Source organism: Schistocerca americana, chromosome 4 (assembly GCF_021461395.2).
Source record: "Schistocerca americana isolate TAMUIC-IGC-003095 chromosome 4, iqSchAmer2.1, whole genome shotgun sequence".
NCBI lineage: Eukaryota > Metazoa > Arthropoda > Insecta > Orthoptera > Acrididae > Schistocerca > Schistocerca americana.
Window position 1 is genome coordinate 358,335,306 of NC_060122.1, and position 17,056 is coordinate 358,352,361.

At 40.2% G+C, this 17,056-nt stretch overlaps 1 protein-coding gene across 3 annotated transcripts in view; it reads right to left on the reverse strand.

Moving 5' to 3' along the window:
* The window catches only part of LOC124613182 (patj homolog), a 475,849-nt gene that overhangs the window by 446,549 nt on the left and 12,244 nt on the right, over nt 1–17,056 (reverse strand). For all 3 annotated transcript variants that reach the window (XM_047141824.1, XM_047141825.1, XM_047141823.1), the window contains exon 3: nt 6,322–6,549. In XM_047141824.1, coding sequence (XP_046997780.1) covers nt 6,322–6,549 — 228 coding nt within the window. The remainder of the gene's footprint in view (nt 1–6,321; nt 6,550–17,056) is intronic.

The window sequence follows — 17,056 nt, forward strand, 5'->3', positions numbered from 1 at the left end:
TAAAGAATGCTAGTGGTTCATCTTCTAAATGTTTATAATTAGTACAGAATTTATATTTGTTTATAAGTCAACAATAGAATCTACGTCACAGAACAATCACTGATTTCACCCTATAACAATAGATAATAACTACAAATAGTCAAAATAAATTATAAAATTGATAACACACACAAAAATAAGCACAAAATTAGTTCTGGTGCTATATTCTTTAAGACTGAGGGCCATACTTTCTCTTCTATGAAAATGCAGGTTATACTCATATATGTTAATGGTAAAATAGTCAAAAACTGAAAAAATGAATTTAGGGAGGCAGATGGCAAAACAAGATAGGAAGTAAAAAGATCCCAGCTTGTTTCATCACAAGTTGTTCCAGCAACCTACAATAAACTGTTGCTAACAGTTAGTATTGGAGGGCAGCGTGGAGGGTAAAAATCATAGGGGGAGACCAAGAGATGAATACACTAAGCAGATTCAGAAGGATGTAGGTTGCAGTAGGTACTGGGAGATGAAGAAGCTTGCACAGGATAGAGTAGCATGGAGAGCTGCATCAAACCAGTCTCAGGACTGAAGACCACAACAACAACAACAACAACAACAACAACAGTGAGATCAGTCCTTCTGTATATTCAATACAGAAGCTAATAGGTCCAGTAGTCTTTCCTCTATTGAGCAACTTGTTCAAATTTTTGATTCCACACTTACTTACTTCCAAAACTGTCATTCTGGTATCTATTCGACAGTTGGAAGTTGGAACTGTGTTGCTGTCTTTGGTGAGGCAACTTCAGAGGAAGTAAATAACTGTGTAGGCTACCACGGCCAGAGTCAGTTGACATAAAAGTTTTCGGTGTATGATACCGCATCATAATGTAAAAAAAAAGCTACTGCTGCTGGAGGGAAAAAAAAAAAAAAAAAAAAAAAAAAAAAAAAAAAAATCCGTGTGTGAATAGGCAAACACCTTCACGGCGTTGGGGTGCAGCCTGTCTTCTATAGTGGTCATAGGATCCAGGACGTGCTAGGCTCCACTAAGAACTAGATGGATGCATTACACACCGCAGGCATTTATGAGGTGGAATTCAAATGTGGAGAGGCATGCATCGGCGAGACTGGTAGGCCAATAGCAACGCGCATTGGGAAACACGAGTGCTACATTCGTCTAGGGCAACACAACAAATCCACAGTGGCAGAACATCAGCAAGACTGTGAAAAAGAAATAAAATTCAGCGAAGCCTGTGTGTTAGCCAAGCAGCCAATTATGTTGTTGTTGTTGCTGTTGTTGTTGTGGTCTTCAGTCCTGAGACTGGTTTGATGCAGCTCTCCATGCTACTCTATCCTGTGCAAGCTTCTTCATCTCCCAGTACTTACTTCAACCTACATCCTTCTGAATCTGCTTAGTGCCTTCATCTCTTGGTCTCCCTCTACGATTTTTACCCTCCAAACTGCCCTCCAATGCTAAATTTGTGATCCTTTGATGCCTCAGAACATGTAACATGTCCTACCAACTGGTCCCTTCTTCTTGTCAAGTTGTGCCACAAACTCCTCTTCTCCCCAATTCTATTCAATACCTCCTCATTAGTTATGTAATCTACCCATCTAATCTTCACCATTCTTCTGTAGCACCACATTTCAAAAGCTTCTATTATTTTCTTGTCCAAACTATTTATCGTCCATGTTTCACTTCCATACATGGTTACACTCCATACAAATACTTTCAGAAACGACTTCCTGACACTTAAATCTATACTCGATGTTAACAAATTTCTCTTCTTCAGAAATACTTTCCTTGCCATTGCCAGTCTACATTTTATATCCTGGCTACTTCGACAATCATCAGTTATTTGGCTCGCCAAATAGCAAAATTCCTTTGCTACTTTAAGTGTCTCATTTCCTCATCTAATTCCCTCAGCATCACCCGACTCAATTCGACTACATTACATTATCCTCATTTTGCTTTTGTTGATGTTCATCTTATATCCTTTCAAGACATTGTCCATTCCATTCAACTGCTCTTCCAAGTCCTTTGCTGTCTCTGACAGAATTACAATGTTATCGGCGAACCTCAAAGTTTTTATTTCTTCTCCGCAGATTTTAATACCTACTCCGAATTTTTTCAATTATGACAAAATGCAAATTCAGAGAGGCCTTCGAAATACTTAAACACCCCAATAACATGAGCAGGGAGGATGGACTTAGACTTGCCCTATCTTGGCTGCCAGCAATCAGAGCCCAACAGACCGCACTGTCAACACGAGGCACGAGCACTACCGGCAAGTAACTGCTGCCATGCAGCTGACGTCCAGCAGTTGGTAAACAGCAGCCAACTTCTCATTCAACAGTGACCACCAATTATGGTACACAACACAAGAGCCAATAGACAACAGAGGTCACATTCTCTCTCCACCGCAATAACCTATTAAAATAAAGTTCCCTCTCCTTCTTCCTTAAGTGACCAATGAAACTACTTACCTTTTTAAAATTCTGACATAATGGCATGCGCAGTGAACAGTAACAACAAAATATAAAGGACACTGCGTAGCTAGAATGCAACATATATATTAATTGCATTATGACGCGGTACCATACCCAGAAAACTTTTATGTTTAGAGGAAGTATTTCAGCCACCATTTTATCATCTGTTGGTCTCACCATGATCGATGAGCAACTGGACAGATAAGTTTTCTAAATTGATTGATTTGGTGTAAGACTAAAACTTTTTAGGGTTTTTTGATAACATGGCAAGTAAGAGTTTCATTCTGAATTCACTGAATATTTCTCACAGAACATTCTGTATGTTTGCTTTGACTTTGTTATGTATTTGTTTCTCAATAGGGATTCAGTTTGATTTGAATCTGCCATTCTTTTGTAGTGAATTTCTAACAGTGTTACTGAACCATGGTGACTCCTCCTCATTCCTATCTTCCACATCACATACTTTTCTAGAACATGGCCTAAAAATACATTTTAATTTGAGTTGGACATCTTCTACATTCTCCTCACTGGCAATGATGACGTATAAATCAGTAAGCAACTTCCAGAACAATTACACTGGGCAACAGTTGCTGTGCAAGGTCAAGAAACAATTATAGGATGCACTAACTGTTGAAGCTCAAGGCTTTGTAATAACATATTTCTTACAAAAAAAAGAGTGATAATTTTCAAATAGGAGTTAGAATGTGAGTGGCCAGGAAGTCTGACACTGAGGCAAAGAACCTGTCCCAGAATCCAAACAACCACAGAAAACCAAGCAAACTAAAAAAAGGGAAATCTTTTTCACAAAGATCAAATTTCATTACCTAAGAACATTTCTAATGCCTTTCTTGTTTTCCAGAAGATTGATCCTGTTATCCACTGCACTGCATATTGTAATATTTCACTGAATTCTTGAAACTCATAACAATGCATACATTATTTTAATTGTTCAGCTTCACCCAGTGTACAGTGTACTTCATGATGAAATAGTTCACAGACGAACAGCTGGATGACAGTATCCAACAGGCATATTTTGGCAAGTGACCATGATGGCATCATCGGATGTGCTGATGAACTGAGTGCTTGGAGGCCAGCACAGCACTTTCATCTCTCCCCCCCCCCCCCCCCCTACAATCTGCTGTTCCATCCACAGCCCACACCCAGCATCTCCATCCCCACTCCTCCCGCCGACACACTGCTCTGTCCTAGGTTTGCGTCCAAGTATGTGTGCCAACAAAACCTGCCCCCAAAGTCAGTTCATTCTTCGAAGTAGATATCCCACAATGAACGGACTTCAGAGGTAGGCACAGGAACAGCAGAGGTGCTGTCAGCAAGCGTACCTGAGTGCGAACCTATGATAGAGCTATGTGTTGGCGGAGTGGTGGGAAAGAGTTGCTGGATGCAAATGGAGATAAAATGGCAGGTCAGAGGGAGGGGCAGGGGGAAGATAAAAGCACCATGCTGGTCCAAAGCAGTCAGTTCATCAGCACACCTGATGATGGCAATGAGATCACTTGCCAAAATATTGGCCCACTGGACACTGACATCCAGCTGTTCACCCATGAACTATCTTGTCAATGCACACATTATTTAAAAAGAGCATAAAACAAGGATAGTACGCACAGTGTGAGAGATAAGGGGATGTAAATGAGACAGAGGAAGGACTTCTAATGTGTTCATTATCAGTTACATCAAGCTAGGTTCCCAGTGTGTCTATATCAATCATAAAGTTACCAATGCATGTAAATCATGCCTGTGGAAATGCCTCCACCATCAACAAAAATGTTGCTTGTATTTCACTTAATATTCCACCTGCAAGACTGTTCCCGTATAAGACAAAAGGTGCAGTGGAGAACAGTGAAACCATTTTTACACAGTTTTTCTTCCAGTGGCCATACAGTAGAACAAAAAAGCCTATGATGGATCTGTGAAGTAACAAACATCTGGCTTTGAGTCACAACACATAATTGCATATGGTCTGACAACTTAAAACTGTGAAATCATTAGGACCTGTGTTTTCTCTGGCACTTATTACCACAGTAATAAAATAAGAGTAACTGAGACATACGTGGAAGCCTACAAACAACTGTTTCTTGAGGAATATCTGTCAACATATATTGAAAAATATAAATGGTACTGGTTGGTATCAGATACCCATGCCACATATTGTTAAACAGGTTTTAGAATGTACAGGAAAAGAAAATGTAAACACGTAGGGGTACTGAAGCCCATGAAAATGAAAGCAGCTGTGTAATGTTTTTACAGTCCTTAGTGACGGCACTTGAGTAATGGTGCTGTTCAAACGCAGATTCGTTTTTTATTTAACAAATGCTACAAATTTAATTCCTTTACAGCGAATCATTAATAGCAACTTCCAAAAATTTCAGCATCATTAAAGTCAAATAAAAAATCATGTAAGCGCTGAATGAAATGTTGTGTGACTAACTCCATGCCATAATTTAGAAAACAACCAATCTATGATTCATTGGTTAGCTGGCTCATACAGACATTTTTTGGCTACAAATACAGAAAGATAAATAGGTTCTTGAAAACATGGCCAGTGAGTTTAGGAACAAAGATGATTAACAAAACATCTCTCCAGTTGATCAGCACATGACAACAATTTGATAAAGTAAATTTCAATTACACCCAGTGATACAGTCAAAACAGCAAACACACCAAAAGGAATTGTGACAAAATAGTTTCCATTGAACAAACATTTGGTAAAGCAATTTCAGCCAGTGTCCATGTTTAGTGGCAGCAAAGATCAGTGCAGGTACCACCAGTCATTTGGAGCTCCTCTTTTCAAACATTTAATAACTGGAATGTAATGGTGTTCTTCAAGTCAAAACTTTCAATTAGGTCTACAGTACTTTCAATAAAAATATTACCCTTAAAATTATATGAATAACCAATACAAGCAACAACTAATACGGACACAAATAATAAATAGGATCCAACATCAAAATTGGAAGCCACAGTTTATTCCCAACTGAAATATAATAAATAGGTTTCTCTCCATTACCATATTTCTTAGAGGGTGGGTTAATATCACAAAATAATCAGTTTAATGAAGGAGAGAAAGCAAATACAAAAGGCAGAAGCAGTGAAAGAACGCTACAAAAAGAATTAAAGGTACATAGCACAATCAAAACACTGCACCAGGACCTTCATTTCTGTGATATTGTTCTCACTGTTATTTATAATTTCTGTTTTAATATTATTTTTCTTAGTCACAGTTTTCTGTTTGTTGTGCAATGGTACTTGTGTTGATTTCAGTGGAAAAATTAACCATTTCAAATTTTAATATGTTTAATTTGAAATTTTTGTGATTTTTTAAAATGGAATATTGATGAAAATCATATATAAAAATGACTATTCTACTGCATCTTTCTGTCTGTTCATTTGACAAATGTGCATTCCCAGAATAACTATGTACATTTCACGCATTCCCTGTTCAAGACCCCTCATCAAAAGCATACAAGCAGACCAATAACTTTTCAAATCTTTGATCTAGATAAATCCACGTTTAGCAGCCCCCCATGTGAAGAATCCTGATTTTCAGCTTCATAATTTTATGTGATTGGTGTGAATCTTTCAAACCAAAGAATGGTACAAAGAGTTAGAGCCATATGAATATGAGATAAATGGGCAACACTGCCTTTTTTTGTACAGTTACTGATTAGTAATCAAATTATGGCAGTCATTATACACTCCACAAAGACATCCCTCCACCTGTTCCCTTTCTCTCTCTGTCCCCTTTTAAGTTCATCTCCTAAGTGCAATTTTTTTTTTTTTAATATATAAAAAGGCAGTTATATAAAATCAACAAAATGCAATCTCATTTACATTTACCTGAGGAGATGATGATTCACCAGATGAACTGTGAGGAAGTTTTGCAACTGGAACTCTTTGATCATCAAACTCTTGACTGTTAGCATAATCTGGATCAAATGAAACATCATACAAGCTGACAGGAGGTGGAACATTTAATAAAAGCTTGCCACATGGTGTAATGTCAAAGTCTACAGGGAGTATTGAAGGGTGTTGTATTAATTGCTGGTTTAATTCTCCCAGTGAGTCCTGCAACATAACAAGTATTGCCTGAATATATAAATGAATATAACACATATATGTAATCTAAAAATAACTATATCAAAAACAATGATTAACCCTGCATAGAAAAATCATAAACTTACCTGCAAACAAAATCTCAAAAACTCAAGCTGATAGAGAGAGCCATTAACATTTCAAGTGTTCATGTGTAAACAGTCTTCTACAAATTATTATGAATGCAGGATCAATTCAGTCTTCATAGTAACCACAACATAGGTATTTCAGTAAAAGAGAAGGCAAACATTGCTATCTAAATACCTGACAGTTGCAATCAATTTCAGTGAGTGATTGGTTATGGTGTAGCCAAACAATATTAGATCTTTTCACATAATGAACTTCTTTGCATAAAGCACTGACTGTTTACATGGTTTTCTCCACCTGATTATAACTTTCAAACAATTTGAGCTCCCTGAATATAACTGCATCATTTGGAAATGATATCCAAGACCATTCAGTTGTTCACACATTCATTGTTTAAAAAGGAAGATAAATAGGTTCTTAAAAATGCAGCTAGAGTGTTAATAAAACAAAAATATTTCTCAGTTTGATCAATACATGATGCCAATTCGATGAAGTAGATTTCAGTTGCATTCAACAAAAAGGTCAAAATCAAAAACACACCAAAAGGAGTTACAGTCAAACAATTTACATCTAACAAAGATTTGGGTAAAGCAAATTCAATCGATATCAATGGTTAGTGACAACAAACATTAGTACAAATACAGCCAGTCACTGGAGTAAGAGAGTAATGCTAATTTTAAAGTAAGTAGAATCTGGCTTATGTGTTTTAAATCCAGGCATGGAACTATGGAATCCGTCACATACGGTGGAAAAAACTGTTAGCTGATAAATGTAATCTATTAAATTAACAGGAAACAGAGTATTTTGAGAAAAAATTGCTTTCCCTCTTTTTTTTTTAGATAGTATAAAATGTATCTGATAAAACTAGAATTTTAAAAGAATGTGTTATGTCTGAAACAAAGGAGGCCTCTTTGCATTATACCACTATAGTACAGCATCAGCTATTTGAATACTGATAAATGGAAACATTAGTTAACCAAAAATATCCCAGTTGCCAAGTTTAAAGTTGTGTGCACATCAAATAAAAGTTCTGCTGGTGCTCGGCTGACCACCTTGGCAGTTTTTCCCTCCTTGCAAACCATCATTGTCATTTCTAGATGAGGTACTGGTGAAGTAAAGCTGAGAGGACAGGTTGTGAATCGTATTTAGTCAGGTTAGCTAGTAGAATACTTGACTGTGAAAGGCAAAGGCCCCACATTTGAGTCCTGGTCTGGAACATCATTTTTTTGTTCTGTACTGATGTCTGAACCTCTGTTGATGACAGATTGTGCTCTTGTTGTGCCAGTCACAATCTTGACTAAACACACACACACATTGTTCTTAGTGTTTCTGATAACGAGGTGAAAACTGTGCTAGAAGATCAAGCTTGACTCAGGGATATGGAGTTGGAAGCACAACAACATTTGTGATTAAAAAGAACAGCGATTCCATTGCAAAATTTTCAAGTGCACTTGACAAAAAGCCTGCACAGAACAACAACGGAAGTTGCAGAAAAACAGGATTTAGACACTGCAGTTTACACATGGTTGAAGCAAGAATGCAGCAAGAACAAGTAATAAATGGACATTTAATTTATGAAAAATCTGTTGAAATGAATAAGAAGCAAGGCAGTAACCCCGATTTTAAAGTCGCTAACACTTGGCTTAAATATTTCAAATCAAGCATGGAATTAAGAAATAAAGACATAAATATTAGAAGAAACTGTGATCTGATATTGAAGTTCCACTGCATATTTCAAAGCATATATTTACAAATTGATTGATAAGGAGCACTAAAAAATAAATCTATAATGCTTGTGAAACTGGTTTATACTGGAAAAAATGCTAACAATAGGCCTAGTTTCTAATACTATACTCCGATGCCTCATTTAAAGGCAAGCAAATCATACATCACTGCAATGGCATACAGAAATGTGTGTGAAACACAGGTTATCTTTGCAAATCTTATGGAAGTCTACAAAACTATGGCACTTTAAGAAACAAAGACTGCCAGTCACCTACAACATGCAAAAGCATTTATGGATGGAAACAAATATTATTAAATAATAGAATTACACTGTATTTATCCCTAAAGTCATAAAGTTTCAGGTAGCAACTGGAAATTTGGAAATGTTTTGCTGTTGATTGATAATGTTCCAAGTCATCCTTCAAACATTTTATTTGAAGTAGAAAATGGATAGTTTAAAGTTTTTTATGCCTCCAAACATTACTTAAGTTCTCCAAATATGGACTAGGGCATAATTGAAAGCTCCAAATTTCATTACAGAAATGCATTTCTGCATATGATATTGACTGGGGAAAACAGTTCAGCAACTGTACCAGGAAAATGACTTACTTGAAGGTTGTTATGTATAAGGCAGCTGAAGCTGGAGCTCCACTAGCAAAAGCTTGGAATACAATCTTTCCTTCTGATGACTCTATCAACATGACATGTTCCACATCCTGGAGGACCTCCTCACTACGGATCAATTGGAATGAAAGCAAATCTAATCTAATCTAATCTAATCTAAACCACCTAATAATCAGTTTGTATCCATACTGTCCGGGCAAACTACAGACTCTTCAGGATTTGAAGAATACCACCAGGAAAATATTCAAAACTGGCTTCAATGTGATGCTGATGACCCTGACTACAAGTACTAACAGACAATGAAATAATTGCCAATGTTATCAATAACCAAGACCCTTGCAATGATGAGGAAGCACCTAGCAGTAAAAACTGTACTGAGAAAGGACCATCCATTGAGGAAGCTGTTCTCAGCCTTGAGACAGATGTTAGAAGACTAGAACTAAAAGAAGAATGTAATGACAAATTGAAGCATTTAAAATGCTTGGGAAATTTAGCAACAACAAAATGAGCCTCAGTTCTGATGCAAAGCCAATGATTGGACTTCTTTTCCTTCGCTATGTAGTCAATTCTCAGTTCCGTTTGTGAGATGTGCGATATAGACTACAGACTTTGCATCAAATGTCTATGGGTAACAGATCATGTCACTGTGAACAACTTTTGTTGGAGACAAAACATTTGCTGATGCTTCCCAGAGATGCTAGGTATCCTTTCATATTTTTTATGCCCCTGAGAGGCTGCAGGACACATGCACTCTGTGTCACACGTGCGCACTGTGTGTTGCCTATAATCCAATCATATGCTCCATGTAAAAGAGTATAACTCTAGCAAAACTGGAGTTCCTGATTCACTTCTAAAATATCTTTGTCCCCTTAGAGCAGGCCTAGCCAAAAAGCACTCTGCGAGCATGAGCGCTCTAGCCATGCTCCTGTCTAGCACTCTAAGAGCAGTGGTGAGTGACGCCAAGAAGAGAGGAGATAAGGAAGGCTGCTGCGAGACACCACTAGAGTTAGATCGTCATCTTGTCATGCACCAAGCAGTTTGTCAGCAATGCTGCTTGTATTCAATTATATTTATGTTGTGCATTACAAATACTATAGGTACTATACCACAACTGTGCAAGAAAAGAAATACACACTTGTTTAAACAAAGAAAATCTGGAGAAGCCGCATCATTCAATGTGGAATGGAAACTAATTTTCTTTTCATATTGTTTGAAGGCCATGCAAAGTGCTTATTATGCCATCACACTATTATGAGATGAAAAACACTCATTGAAACTCAGCCACAAAGATGATATAATGCACTTCTGGCTAAAAACAGTGAATGCTGGCTGAACTGAAGGTGGCCATTAGGGAAAAAACTGAGTTGAGAGTAAGTAGAGTAGTGATAAATTCTTTTATGGTCAACATCACAAATTATTCAAAACCATTACATCTATTAATGGAAGGGGAGAATCATTTGGTAACAGATATGTCAGACAAAACTGATGTTATCAAAAGAAAGTAAACCCTATGAAAAGGGCTTCAACTTCAGGACAAGCAACATTTCCTAGAACTCAGATGGAGCAGATAAGATTGATAATATTTCAGTCGCTGAAACATTTCATCACAAGAACTCAAAGAATTGCAAGACTTTGCATGACTGAACACTGATTTTGATTTATTTTTTACAATATTCTCGTTTTTTGTTACTGATGTAGCTCATTACTTCAAACTAGCGGATGAACCTGGTATGAGTGTGCATAGGACACAATATTTTGGCAATCGACCACGTTGCCATCATCAGGTGCGCTGATGTACTGACCGGTGGTGGGCTGGTGCCATGTATATATAGGACAAACCCCCTCCTGCTCCTTCCTTAGGCGCTTCCTATGAGCCGGTGCGGTCCACACCCCCGCACACGGTCCAGGTGCAGCGTCCATTCTCCTGCCGTCTGGGCGCTGCATCCGAGGTCTTCTCGTTCAGGAGGGTCTGCCGGCACTGATCTCGTCATTCTTCCCTCCTTCCCCGAAGTCGTTACACTCTGGGAAATATCCTTTTTCTTCTTAATCCAGGTGATCGCGGGTTCCAATGCCTTGCTAAGGATGTAACCGCTGTCACGATTTAGTTGTGGCTCCCTTACTCTGATCTCTATGGCTCTATGACAGAAGCCAAAGAGATCAGAGTAAGGGAGCCACAACTAAATCGTGACAGCGGTTAAATCGTTAGCAAGCCGTCGGAACCCACAATCACCTGGCTTAAGAAGAAAAAGGATACCTCCCAGAGTGTACCGACTTCGGGGGAGGAGGGAAGAATAACGAAAGTAGTGCCGGCAGACCCTATTGAATGAGAAGACCTAGGATGCAGCGCCCAGACAGTGGGAGAACGGACGCTGCACCTGAACCGTGCACGGGGTGAGGACCGCACTGGCTCATAGGAAGCGCCTGAGGAAGAAGCAGGAGGGGGATTGTCCTATATATACATGGCACTGGCCCACCGCCAGCCAGTACATCAGCCCACCTGATGATGGCTACGTGGTCGATTGCTGAAATATTGTGTCCTATGCACACTCATACCAGGCTCTTCACCCGAGATTTATTTCATCATAAAATACGCCTGGAGAAATTTAAGATTCACATCACGTACCTCTACATGGAGGAGATGCATCGCAGCATGAAAAGGATCGACAAGCTGCGTCATCGGAGAAGTCGTCTACTGAGTTCTTTTGTTGTTCTTATGAAGTGCCGACAAGAATGTGTGGTACCGAATTTTGCTAAGGTCAACCATCACACCGACTCAGCAGTGCCCAGAAGAATCAAGAAACGTGCCAGCCTAGCCTTGGTAAGAGAGAGAGTTCACTTCACGCAGTGGCGCTTGGACACTACCAACAAAGAACTCCTACAGTTACATCTACAACTGGCCAACCGTTTCAACCCCTGGATGTGGGATTGGGTTGATGGTGTCACATGGGCCACAGCGGACTCAACCCAGAGGATGTCAGGCGAACAACAGGCATTCAAGTTTGAACATATATCGGAGAAACAACCTTCTGATGGCAGCGGAAAGACCATCATCAATCTCACTAACAAGGAACTGGATGACGACAATATTTCGGTTCTTAAGAAAGGACTGAATTTCTCTCCGACTCCTAAAGATGCACCCATTGCTGACATAATTAGCACAGTGGAACAAACAGCTGCTCAACTTCCACCTGAAGCTGCTGAAGAAGTTTGTTGCGAAACCTGCAGAGCTCTAACCAAAAGAAAGCTGATGAAACCGAACATCTCCTACAGGGAGAGGGCTGCCATACGGGAGCTAAGAGAAGATCCAGACATAGTAATATTACTTGCAGACAAGGGCAACACAACAGTAATCCTATCCTGACAGGATTATGCTGAGAATATGCGGGGTCTACTTGGTGACAGCGCATACCGCAAGATTGACACTGATCCTACCAAGAGGGTCGAGAGGAAGACTCTGGCACTTCTCAAGGATTCCGACTTCCCTGACGAGATTACCAAGAAGCTATGCCCATGGGATGCTGTTCCTCCTAGACTTTACGGACTGACGAAGGTGCACAAGGAATAGATTCCGTTACGTCTCATTGTCAGCAATATTAGTGCCCCAACATACCTTCTCGCCAAGCACCTCAAACAACTGCTTAGCCCTTACGTTGGGAGATGTACACACCATATCCGTAACTCCATGGATTTCCTGCGACGCATCAACAATCTTGCGCTTAAGGAATCTGACATACTGGTGAGCTTCGACATGGTACCTCTAGTCACTAAAGTTCCATTACAAGAATCCTTGGAACTCATCAGCCAGAAATTTGACAAAGAGACCACCAACCTTTTCAGACGTGTTCTGACATCAACTTACTTCTTATCTGACGGTGAATACTACAAGATTACAAGCAGACAGAAGGAGTAGCCATGGGGAGTTCACTCTCACCCGTTGTCGCAAATACGTACACAGAACATTTCAACGAGGAAGCTCTTGAATCAGCACATCTAAAACCCACCTGTTTCTTTAGATATGTGGATGATACCTTCAACAAGGATAAAGGAATGTAGTCGAATTAAGTCAGGTGATGCTGAGGGAATTAGATTAGGAAATGAGACACTTAAAGTAGTAAAGGAGTTCTGATATTTGGGGAGCAAAATAACTGATGATGGTCGATGTAGAGAAGATATAAAATGTAGACTGGCAATGGCAAGGAAAACATTTCTAAAGAAGAGAAATTTGTTAACATGGAGTATTGATTTAAGTGTCAGGAAGTCATTTCTGAAAGTATTTGTATGGAGTGTAGCCATGTATGGAAGTGAAACATGGACGATAAATAGTTTGGACAAGAAGAGAATAGAAGCTTTCGAAATGTGGTGCTACAGAAGAATGCTGAAGATTAGATGGGTAGATCACATAACTAAGGATGAAGTACTGAATAGAATTGGGGAGAAGAGGAGTTTGTGGCACAACTTCACAAAAAGAAGGGACCGGTTAGTAGGACATGTTCTGAGGCATCAAGGGATCACAAATTTAGCATTGGAGGGCAGCGTGGAGGGTAAAAATCATAGAGGGAGACCAATAGATGAATACACTAAGCAGATTCAGAAGGATGTAGGTTGCAGTAAGTACTGGGAGATGAAGAAGCTTGCACAGGATAGGGTAGCATGGAGAGCTGCATCAAACCAGTCTCAGGACTGAAGACCACAACAACAACAACCACCTTCATTATCTGGCCACATGGAAGAGATAAACTGGCAGACTTCCTCACACATCCCAACTCCAGACAAGAGAATATTAAGTTCACCATGGAGATCGAAACGGATGGGATGCTCCCCTTCCTAGATGTTTCGATTAGAAGACAAGCTGACAGCACTTTGGGCCACAGCGTGTATAGGAAGAAGACACACACCAATTTGTACCTACATGCGGGTAGCTGCCACCACCCGGCACAATAGACTGGCGTGCTGTAAACTATTGTACACAGAGCTCACATCATCTCCGACAGGGAAAGTCTCCAACAAGAATTGGACCATCTGAAGACCGTGTTTCGTAGGAATGGTTACAAGGAAGGGACAATTCGGAAGGCTCTACATCCCAAGAAGCCATAGAGATCAGAGAAAAGGGAGCCACGACTAAATCATGACAGCGGTTACATCCTTAGCGAGGCGTGGGAACCCGCGATCACTTGGATTAAGAAGAAAAAGGATATTTCCCAGAGTGTAACGACTTCGGAGGAGGAGGGAAGAATAACAAGAGTAGTGCCGGCAGACCCTCCTGAACGAGAACCTAGGACACAGCACCCAGACGGCGGGAGAATGGACACTACACCTGGATCGCGCGCGGGGCGCGGACCACACTGGCTCATAGGAAGCGCCTGAGGGAGGAGCGGGAGGGGGATTGTCCTATATATACATGGCACCGGCCCACCACCGGTCAGTACATCAGCGCACCTGATGATGGCAACGTGGTCGATTGCCGAAATATTGTGTCCTATGCACACTCATATCAGGTTGTTTATTTTGTCAAGTGTGTGAACATTTGTTTTACCTGTTTTGAAATTCATAAAGTGCCACCAACTTTTGAGTTTAACAGATTTTAATCTGTGTAACTCGGTGTGTTTGACTGTTTTATGAAACAAAGTTCTAGACACATTACATATTCTAAAATCGAAATATGTATAAATTTACCAATATCACAACTTAACGTCACATGCTCGTATGTAAAATTTGTTGTAGTTCTGCTCCAGGTACTAGCACTACCTAATCAATCCATGCACAGTACCAACATCTTATAAACAACCATGCGCGAAAATACAATTCTTCAGACGGTCATATCTGGGATTTTACTGATTACAGAGATAAGAGATCAAGTGTTTTGGACAGCCCTTGGCCCAGCAACCATTCATATACCTATTGGAAGAGAGAGCATATTGTAGCTAACCTACAGTACAGAGCCAAATTTAAACATAATACGCTTCCTCCAGCCCAGGCAATTTAAGCAAATCAGTTGATTCTTTTGCATTAGGTGCACTCTAGGATGGGCTTTAGGTAGCTCATAAAATCACTATCATGAGCGGTTTACCAGAAAAACCATGATTTTTGGGTACCAAAAGCACAAATTGTGGGGATGGCCACTTCTGTAATTTCTATTCATGTCAAAATGCCAAAATTTTTAACATATGTTCTTAAGATGATATTCTCAAGGAAATCACAACTTTTTTTGATATCTTAATCCATTACCAAGATCCACAGGTTCAGAGTTTTCGCACTTATGAAGAAAACCATAAAACCCAGTTTTTAGCCGTTTTATCACTATAGCCAAAATTACCTAAAAGTTAATTGTAGCAAATGGCTCACATTTTAACTGTGCATTAGACATTCACCTAAAAATGGCATTTTCATTTTTCAAAAATCTGGTTTTTTGATGAGTAGCTGTTAGAACCAAGCACTCAACAGACGCTTCTGTGAGTGCTTGATAAAACCAACAACCATGCTTTCTCCATGGCTGTCTCTACACAGCATTTGGACACACTGCTCCTAGTAGACTGACACGCACATTGAGTTCTCTCTCTTCCAGGGTTCAGCTCTCTGTTTTTTTGTTTTTTGTTTTTCCTTGTCTAGCACCCATCATCGCACAGAATAGTGACATCTGTGCCAACAGGTGTCAGATTAGCAGTGTTGTCACACCTTTGCAAATACAAAAGTGGCAACAGCAGACGTTCTTATGTGTGTGATGCTTTTATTTTTTTCTCGTGGTGTTAATTTATGCTCACCATGGACCCAGCATTTACCCAATCCTGGCAGGAACAGCTGCACCTCCAGAAGCAACAACAGCTGCAGCAGGTGCAGATGCAGGAACTACTCAGAGTGTAAAATTGATCTGCTCTCATATTGTGCTGGTGACGGGTCAGGCATTTACAGACAAGTCTTATCCCTATGATTCCTGATGCCATTCGCCAGTTTCGACGAGTCTGTGGAAGGTGGGATAATTACCTGTGCCAGTTCTTGCTGCACCTCCAAGTAAGCAATAGCATCAATCCAGCTGCCAATGAAACCTTGCTATTGTCCAGCAGTGCATGGTTGTATGAAATCATGTAAAATTTGGAGCCCCCTACCAAGCCTGAGCAATTTAACTTTGAGGAACTCTGTCAGTTGCTCATGCAATATTTTGGACATCAAGCACATGTGGAGGCAGCACAGATGCAGTTTAACCAGCACCTCAGTTACCTGGAGCAGTCGTATGTGGTCTGAATTGTTGACCTGCAAGATCACTAACACAGATGTCAGTTTGAGTGCACACTCCCTAACTGGGATGTGGTAATCTGATTAGCCCCCAGACATGAGGTACAAATTCGGGCATTGGCTTGTCCGACTCTTCTTTAGCCGAAGTTGCTTATATTGCAGAAGCACAAGAATTTACAGCACCAACGTGGGACATAATTTTGACAACTGGCAGGTGGTGAAGTTACATATGCACAGTGAACAGCCCCAGTTCCATTTTGGGTTGTCTTCGACTGAGTCACCATGAGGCAACACTGCCGACGATTTGAGTGCGGTGATATCACATTGCAGCCCGCCTCCATCCATGACTAGCTTGGCAGGTACAAGTCAGTCAAAAATTTGGGGTCCCCATTCACTTCATTTTATGGGCTCTCAGTGTCACTCTTCATCTGCATTTGTTTCTTTTCAATGGGCAAGATAGTGGTTCTGCTCTTATTGTCATTCTGTACACATTGGACAGGATTGCCCATACATACGTAGGTGCCATGTGTGGGGTATGCTGAAAAGAAGGTCACTTGGCATAAGTTTGTGACAACTGGCAAGCTGCAGGATGGTTTTTGGAGGCCCCAGGGTTTTCCCTGGACTCAGAGGCTGCCTCCAACGCCCCACGAGCTTTGCCCCAGCAAATTCTGCTAACATTGATCTTGGATAGGCAACCAACAGATTTCAGGTTGACTCAGGGGCAATGGTCAGCATTAATTAACTTACACATGTACAGGCTCTCAGGCTGCCCTGTGTTCCAATGGCCACTGTGTCAAGTAGCATCTTACTTGTAACA